Below are 9,370 nucleotides of genomic sequence, written 5' to 3'. Positions count from 1 at the left end.
GAATTCCATTCTCTTTTGTCTAAAAAATAGGTGGAAGTGGTAGATCCTGTATGTATTAATAAATACCTGTTTAACAGCTCGCACAGATAATGTGTTTCCATCATTGATGCGTCATTATTATCGATGCAGTCATGTTTTGACTAGGCCGCCTGCAAAGTTTGGAATTCATTTACGATTTTTACTAGCAATGATATCCGAAGAAAGTATGTAGGTACGTACTTAATGTAGATTGTGATTATATTGTAATATCTTAAAGCTTTGACCTAAAAAGGTAAGTAAAACTAGAGTCATTTCAGAAATAGAAGGAAAGTAAGTAGGTATCTATTCTCAAACGATAAAAAAAGAAAACATATTAGTTCGGTTTGGACGTATATAAGAGACGATCATTGTGAACTTGTATCTATTGAACCGGATCATTCCTACCGAAGATAATATATTAACAAAATGCGCGTAGTCAGTTTAGTCTTGTTGTTCGTTGCCACCGCTATGGCACAACCGGTAGATAATGAGTCTCGTAACACCCCTCCTGCGTCGGGGGTCAAAAAGGTATATTATGACATAAATGATTCAGCTAACTTGTACGAAAAGTATCTTAAGGACTTCAATAAGAAATACAATGAAGCTGAGAAACAAAAGCACTACGAAATATTTGTGAAAACACTGAAGAAATTGAATAAGTTTAATAAGGAACATCCCAACACTGTTTTCGCGATAAACATGTTCGCTGACAGCCGACCATAATTAATAGTAGGTAAATTATTTGAATTATTACTGCTTATATTTTAATAGATTTTTTGTCGTTAGAATGATTCTGCTTGTGAGTCTCGAGTTCTGATTAATATATTTTTTTGATCAAATAGTCGCTAGGGAATATTGAAACTAAATACTTAACAACATAATTTATCTATTACTTTAGTGTTATAACAAACTAGTTATACTTATAGTATAAAGTTTATTAAATATAAATTTATTAACTTTATTGTTTTCAGACGAGATCCTGTGAAACAATCAAACTTTACTAAATGTATTAATTAGGAACACAAGAGGAAGGGGCATGTGGGCGTGGCGCGCGTGCCATAAGTTTGGCTAGCTAGCCCAAACTAAAAATATTTGTGTCAATGTAAAGTGAGAAAAGTGCGATATATTGCAATAAAATCAAAAATTGTATAAGTCGGTTTAAGCTAAGCTAATAAACTAGAGTTAGGACTTCACTAAATTATAGATTTCAAAATAAAACTCGAAATGTAATTATTTTTATAGTACAAATACAATTATGAGATAAATATTTTATGAAACCAACAATTATTTTATTATATAAATAAAAAACAAACAATAGTTATTACATTTAAATCAATAAAGTTATTGATCATTTTTGCTTTATTTTCTCTACATATTCTGATCTAAAAGAGAAGGCAGGATCAACTGGTTGTTTACAAAGTGCATTGTTGGATAACTACAAGTTGCTTTAATTGTTTGCTCTCATTATAAACAAGTTGATAATTTAAATAATGCCTAATGATAAATTAAGTCCTTTTATCCGATATACGGCTACGGCGGCCAATTTTATTGAAACCGACCAACGGAGCAGGGCTAAGTTTACCAGTGTCCAAATGTGAACACAATACAAAGTTACACTCTATTCCTTCACTCCCATAACCGGGTGGGATGGAAAACCGACACAATCAGTGAGAGGTCAGGCGCAGGACCGATGACTCTACGTGCTATCCGAGGAACAAAGGTCTACACACCTTAGCTTCAAAATCTGGAAAACAGAAATACTTAATAGAAAAAGTCAGAAAAAGCTTTTTACAGACCCTTCTTTATTTAACCACATGTTTTTCACATAAGAGAGACTTTGGATTGGTTATAGTTCAGACATATTCATAAATAATTCGATTTGAATTTGGACGTACGTAAGTAAGAGTAGTATTGCGGGGTCGCTAAAAATAAATCTGTAAATTCCGTAGCTTTGCTATCAAATCCATGCTAATATTATAAATGCGAAAGTAACTCTGTCTGTCTGTCTGTCTGTCTGCTACTCAATCACGCCTAAACTACTGAACCAATTTGCATGAAATTTGGTATGGAGATATTTAGATACCCGAGAAAGGACATAGGCTACTTTTTACCCCGGGAAAATGACGCATTTCCCGAGAAAATTCAGGTGGCGAACGAAGTCGCGAATAATCAATATTATAATGACATTAAAGTAACAAAATTCCGTTGTCATGGCAACTGTTTTAATGGCGGATATGCCTTAGCGCGACTTCGTTATATTAAGGGATATAAATAATTTTAAGAATATTTTTCGTGAAAAAAAGCATATTTTATATCATAACGCTACGACCAATAGGAGCAGAGTAACAGTAAAAAAGTGTTACAAAAACGGGGAATATTTGACCCATTCTCTCTTATGTGACGCAAGCGAAGTTGCGCGGGTCAGCTAGTACTATAATAATCTAGTAGATTACATTACTAGATTACCAAAACGCGCGCCATCAGTTTAGCTTTGCTTTTCGTAGCGGCCGCAATGGCTCTCCCAACAGATTACCAGTCCCAAAAAATATATTACGATGTGAACGACGCGGTTAACATTTATGAAAAATATCTCAAAGATTTCAATAAAGAATACAAGGATGAAGCCGAGAAGCAAGTGCACTTTAATCACTTTGTGGAATCATTGAAAAAAATAAATCAGTACAACAGGGAACAACCCAACACTGTTTACGGCCTTACAGATTTTTCTGACTGGACCCCGGAACAAACTGCACGTCTGTGCGGATGTATAGCGCCGCCGGAGTAGTTGAAACGTAAGCACCTAGGTATTATAACCCTTAGTAGACTGGTATCAATATGGAGGCACTTATAAAAACCTATTTTACCATGTCATTGTTTATTGGGTTTCAAAATGTGCTTCCAATATAATAATACCGGTCTTAAACGATAACTTTTCCAGCTCAGCCATTCTCAGCAGCATGTATCTAGGTTGCATTATAGTAGACATTTTATCGGAGTCTCAGGTGATATCCAGTTCTCAATACAAAGATTTAAAATTATATTACTACATTGACCATACCGTATTATTATTATAAAGGTCACAATTCTTTACCTTTTTATTTATTGTGCCTCAAGATGAACGTTTTGAACTATTTCGTTAAATTTTTGCTATTACTTTTGTGCTTTGCGGTATCATTATAAATTATTTATAAAGAGCTTGAATCTGTTTCAAAATAAAAACAATTAAAATATTCCTCGTATTTGACTACTAAGAAAGAAATGCATTTTGTAAATGATATATATATATGATTTTATTAATAAAATTAGACTTGGTAACTATTTTGTAGTGAGCAGATAACTAAACGGAATCATTTATGTCAAAATCTGTCAAGTTCAAATGTTCAAAACACCTGTTTGTTTACGGGAATCGGGATATTTGATAAATTATAATTTTGAATACTTTGAATAATTAATATTTGTGTAAGTTCGCAATAGTAGTTGCTGTGGAGAATAGTATAGAATGTAAATTGACCTACGAAACTCAACCAAAATGTGTTATCACTTGCTAAATTATTTTTCATTACTTTTTCAGATGAGTTTTTGGACCTGTGAAACAATGCAATTCACCTTACTCCCCAATAAATGAATAAACAAAATTTATCTACATGTTTATTACATAATGGAATGATAATGTAGTTTTCCACTTTTAAAAAATATACTATTTCCATTAACTTGTAGATTTAAAATAATATTAAACTTAGAGTAGCTACTTAAACTAGCTTAATGTGTGCATGTTTAACTACTTTACCACAGATGCTTAAAATAATTCTGTGACACTGACATCATAACTCCACTATCAACTATACTAGTAGATTACAATACACAGCTATAATATTATCAGATTGTCAAAAGCCAAGCTATCAGTTTTATTTTTGTAATTCATTATGGATATTCAATCTCTAAAAGTATTCTATGATGTAAATGATGCAGCTAGTTTATTTGAAAAATATATAAAAGACTTTAATAAACAATACAAGGATGAAGTGGAAAAACAATTGCGTTTTGAATACTTTGTGGATTCATTGAAAAGAATAAATCAGTTGAATAGGGAACAACCTATAACTGTTTATGGCATTAATGATTTTTCTGACTGGTCCCCGGAAGAGAGGAGACGGTGTTGTTGAAAGGTACCTACTTTCTATTTTAATATATAATAAGTATATATTAGGATATTAAACTTAATTATCATATTATTTTATTTTTGCATTTGGTTATAGTATATTCTTATTTAAGTTTAGAATACAAACAACAACTTACAATAACATACTTATTCCGAATTAAAGTAACACAGTGCTCCATAAAATTTTCTGTGTCTTAATTGTTATATATTTTTACTTTACATTTCATTCAACGTCCAATATTATTTTTATTTTATTTTCTTTGGATATTCTCATTATAATTTCTTTTTGTTCCCAGATAAATAGGCAATACCTCATATGTACCTATGTGATGTGATGACCTTTCATATGTATACAAAGGCAATGGGCAAATAAAATGTATTTAGTAAAGTTTTGTCTTATTTTTTTTCTCCTCCAATTAATTAAATTACTATTATGTATGTACTTTATTTTTAATATACTTTCATAGTGGTCCCTGCTAACAAGAATAATGTAAAAGTGGTCCCTGACTAAAGACTGGGAACCCCTGATTTAATTGAATAGTTCGGAATGGATATTGACCTCTCTCGACATAATTGTCTTCAAACTCGCAAAGTTGAGCCATATGAATTTATTCAGATTAGTTCTTGGACCCGTAAAACAAAAACACTTCGCCTAACTCTCTGATAAATGAAATAATTACTTAATAAATGAAATTTCCTTACTTGGTGTTCCTTCAATGTCTGCGCAGCGTCGCGTATACGCAACGTTAACTTGCCGGTTGTCGATAATAATAAATTAATAAATATCATTGGACAACTCACCCACGGTCATTTGATTCCAAACTAGGTTGAGCTTGTGCTATGGTAACCACATGGTATATTTGATAATGGTAGAGAATCAGGCTACTGTTCTGTTGGGTCTCAAATAGTTTCACGTGCGCGAGGTTAACGTCGTGCTTAGCGGACGTTAACGCTTGCCACGCGACGCACACGCAGCGTAGACGTTGGAGAGACGCCAACGGTCGTAAAAAAATAATTATCCTCCTTACAAATTATATCTACTTCATTGATGTAGATTCAATCTATACTAATATTATAAATCTATACTAATATTATAAAGCTGAAGAGTTTGTTTGTTTGTTTGTTTGAACGCGCTAATCTCAAGAACTACGGGTCCGATTTGAAAAATTATTTCAGTGTTAGCTAGCCCATTTATCGAGGAAGGCTTTAGGGTATATAACATCACGCTATGACCATTAGGAGCGAAGTAGCAACGAAAAATGTTACAAAAGCGGGAAAAAATATGATTCTCTCTTATGTGACGCAAGCGAAGTTGCGCGGGTCAGCTAGTATAACATATTTAGGGCCAGTTTCATGGCTTATGAATAACCGTTAGATAACTCAATAGATAAAGCGACAACGGATTTCGATGTATTATGTGTGCCTACTGCACCACGTATGCCCAAAAGAATTCTGTGACACCATATGCTCTGCTATCAACTACATTACACAGATAGACGTAGAGACACGTAGATAACAATACACAGCAAGGTATAATAATCAAATTACCAAAACTTGTGCCATCAGTGTTGTCTTACGATCCGTTGAAGCTGCAATGGCGCTTCCAATAGATGTTCAATCCTACAAAATATACTTAGATGTAAACGACGCGGCCAATTTATTTGAAAAATTTATTAGAGACTTCAATAGGCAATACAAGGATGAAGCTGAGAAACAAGTGCGTTTTAAATACTTTGTGGATTCAATGAAAAGAATAAATCAGTTAAATAGGGAACAACCTAACACTGCTTTTGGCATTAACAATTTTGCTGACTGGTCCCCAGAAGAGAGTAGAAACTGGTGTTAAAAGGTAGGTGCCCCGGTTCTAAGTTAATACGTAACGAAAAAATGTAAAGATATTAGGTATACTTATTTTCAAATTATTTTTTTTGTATGCTTGACTCGACTTGTTTTTAATGGAAATTAACCTACGGAATAATATAAGTTATTTGTAAAATTCGAAATAGTAACAAGCCCCTAGAGCTTTGGTACCTATACATTTTTTATCATATTTTTTTAGTTCAATATCCAGCCATATTATTTAAGTCTCTAGATATTCTATTCATATTAGCCTTTTGTTTACAGGTAGCATATGCATCGGTGAAAAGGCAATACCTATTGTTACAATATACCTAAGTACCAGCAAAGATAGACTGAATAAATGTATTAAGTAAGGACTTTGTTTTTTTTCTTACTAGGTCAATTCCCTACCACTACACTATGCTGATGAGCGATGCGACCGACAGAGCGACCTAGCTGATGATGCAATAGGTACAATAGTTAATTTATTAAGCACATAATTTTCTTCACTTTGAGGGATTAGACCTCAAGTCCATCACATTCAATTGAGATTGAATGAGATGGACTAAAATAACTGGGTAAGGAACCCTCAGGCAAGCGAGATTTTTCTTTACGATATTCTTGTTACATACTCATGGCTTATTTGCGAGGGAACTTTTTATGTAAGTACTCCTAGGCTACTGCTTTTTAGAAATATCAGATTATTTTTCGATCTTATGACAAAAGCCAGGACTCCTATTTATATATTTTTTGGTCATTCCTACTCAGGTCTTGGATCGGAGACCAGAACTCTGATTCCGTTCTTGGCCCCACAAATGATCAGCCTGGATCTGGCAATCCTATTTGTACGGCAAGACACCAGACGGCAGGCGCCAGGCATTATTAAAATATTTTTTGCCAGTAAAATTTTATTGGTTGATTGATCTTGCATGTTATAAATAATCACAGTTCCGTAAGCTACAGAACTTTACAAAAGCAGATCTAATCGAAGCACATGATCACAAAACGTGATGTGTGAATAAGTAATTTTTTACATAGCAGCGTAATTTGACTAGCATAATAATATATAAGCGCCGTTGCGAACAAATACCGTCAAACTGAATTGTAAGCTAGTACGGTAAAGATCTGTGTAATACTCTTTGAAAATGCGTACCGTCTGTGTTATATTACTAGTTGTCGCAGCCACTACTGTTTACGCTACTCCCGTAGACCCTCCACCACTAGACAAGGAATATTATGACGTAAATGACGCTCCGAATTTATTTGAGAAATTCATCAAAGATTACAATAAGCAGTACACCGATGATGCCGACAGACAAGTCCATTACGAGGCTTTTGTCAATAACTTGAAGAATATCAACAAGTGGAACGCTGAGCAACCCCTTACTGCTTATGGTATTAACCAGTTTTCTGACTTCACTGATGAGCAGAGGAAACGTCTTGGATAAGAATGGCCGCCGTTTGTATTGTAAGTGAAGTTATCATTTAGTGTTTTAGATTGAAGATGAGTGATTTTTATCTTAGTTATAGACTTGATTATCCTTTTCTATAAGTATAAAATTAGTTTCTATCATCCAACTTACACTTTTGTACCTAACACAGTAAGGAAATCTAACAAAGTACTTATAACATACTTATTTAAGTAGCAATATTAATCCTTGAAGTGTCGAATACTCGATGGAACACAAACGGCACTTAATGAGAATTATTGTTACGAATGTTTATAGAATCTTTATTTAACGACTAAAAGAAACGTTCTTTGAAGTGTGTCTATTGTGGCTATATTTAACCCGCAGTTTGTAATGCATTGTCGGACTATTTTAGCTAAATAAATGATCGTTAAAATAACCGCATTTTTTGTAAGTGACATACTTAATCATTACTCTAATGTATGTTTCTTTTTGTTTGCAGATCAATAGAAATTGCTGAAACTATAACAACACTGGACCATATAAAGAAAAAAGCGTTTACATAAAATGATGCTACCATAAGAATAAAATCGTACTTTTTTAAATAAGAGGTTTTATTTTATCAGTTGTTTAATTGAAAATCTCTTCTCAACGAAACTTGTGTTAAGATCTGTATAATGTATTATGAAAGAACTTACGACCCTAAATAAATTTATTGTTATGCTAATTCTGACGTTTTAATTACCTTTATGCCCATATTTATATTATGTTAGACTAGACCTGTTCCCTCCAGTTCTACTATATTTATGAAAAACAAACAAACATAACATAATATAGACCAGGTGACAGTATTTTCAATAATTATAAACAGAAGAAGTCCAAGACAAACTTCGATTAATTGGTTCATGGAAACAAACATTATCTATTCGGTTGAATAGGACAGTTTGACACTCATTCATTTGCATAATCTTTCTAAAAGTTAAAGGCATCCATTCGTATAATAATATTTTTGTTGTGTATGTTTGTTACTCAAACACTAACACAGCCAAAACTACTGAACAACTCATTTTGATGAAGGACCAGTCAGGCCAGGACACAGGATACTTTTGTAAGAGGACCATCTGAATATCTGCAATAAGCGACGAAACGAACTGATTTGGCGATATCGTGTCCCCTATAAGTAAGTAGGTACGCCAGGAAAGTTCCTTTGTACTGATCTAACTCCAACATCAAATAATTATTTTCCTGCTTAAAAAATCCTAAGGTTGAGAATGAAACCGAGTTTGAGTACGTACTTCGATAACCAGTTAACTCATCAGCCCAGCCTTCCTTCCAACTATGTTGGAGTCGACTTCCAGTCTCACCGGATGCAGGACACCGGTGTTTTTACAAGGAGCGATTGCCTATCTGACCTCCACAACCCAGTTACCTGGTATATAACACGATACCCTTCGGTAAGACTGGTTGCCAGACTTTCAAGCTTCTGACTACTGTTAACGACTGTCAAAGATCTTTGAAAATAACAGCCAGGACCCAGAATTTTACGTGTATTCCGAAACATGGAAGAAGTCGATACGTATTAGATAGACACCCATACACAGGACAACCTTGGCAAGCGTAGCTTTGCCTCAGAGATTGATCCACGCGGCTGTTATTAACTAAGCCAGTTAACTGTCAACTACAAAACAATTAATTTACATTATAATTTAAATAAAGATAAAACTTCAAGACCAGAACACAAAAATATACCTGCTCATCACACAAATATCTGCCTAAAGTTGAACTGGAATCCAAGACACACATGATATCGTGAAGTTAACCATACATAACATACTTACAATATTTATGTTCTGATCCGCCAAATATACAGACCGACAAATATGTTTTTTTTATATCTCAACTGGTTTAGCTATCTTAAAAGACAGAAGACAAGATATTTATAGAA

At 33.7% G+C, this 9,370-nt stretch overlaps 1 protein-coding gene and 1 long non-coding RNA gene across 2 annotated transcripts; both read left to right on the top strand.

The window, feature by feature from the left end:
- Positions 1 to 3,383: 3,383 nt before the first annotated feature.
- On the top strand, positions 3,384 to 4,584 carry LOC142974960 (uncharacterized). Its single transcript, XR_012959589.1, has 3 exons — positions 3,384 to 3,477; positions 3,590 to 4,184; positions 4,474 to 4,584. It is a non-coding gene; the product is annotated as an uncharacterized LOC142974960 (long non-coding RNA).
- A 2,515-nt stretch (positions 4,585 to 7,099) lies between these two features.
- LOC142974959 (uncharacterized) lies at positions 7,100 to 8,152 on the top strand. Its single transcript, XM_076117538.1, has 2 exons — positions 7,100 to 7,484; positions 7,928 to 8,152. The coding sequence occupies exon 1, from the start codon at positions 7,162 to 7,164 to the stop codon at positions 7,462 to 7,464; it is 303 nt and encodes a 100-aa protein (XP_075973653.1). The 5' UTR covers positions 7,100 to 7,161; the 3' UTR covers positions 7,465 to 7,484; positions 7,928 to 8,152.
- Positions 8,153 to 9,370: the final 1,218 nt, after the last annotated feature.

Source organism: Anticarsia gemmatalis, chromosome 8 (genome assembly GCF_050436995.1).
Source record: "Anticarsia gemmatalis isolate Benzon Research Colony breed Stoneville strain chromosome 8, ilAntGemm2 primary, whole genome shotgun sequence".
Lineage (NCBI taxonomy): Eukaryota > Metazoa > Arthropoda > Insecta > Lepidoptera > Erebidae > Anticarsia > Anticarsia gemmatalis.
This window is presented reverse-complemented; position numbering and strand designations above follow the sequence as displayed.

What these genes read in the sequence shown, in the direction of transcription:
- LOC142974959 (XM_076117538.1), top strand. Translation starts at nt 7,162, where the DNA reads ATGCGTACCGTCTGTGTTATATTACTAGTTGTCGCAGCCACTACTGTT.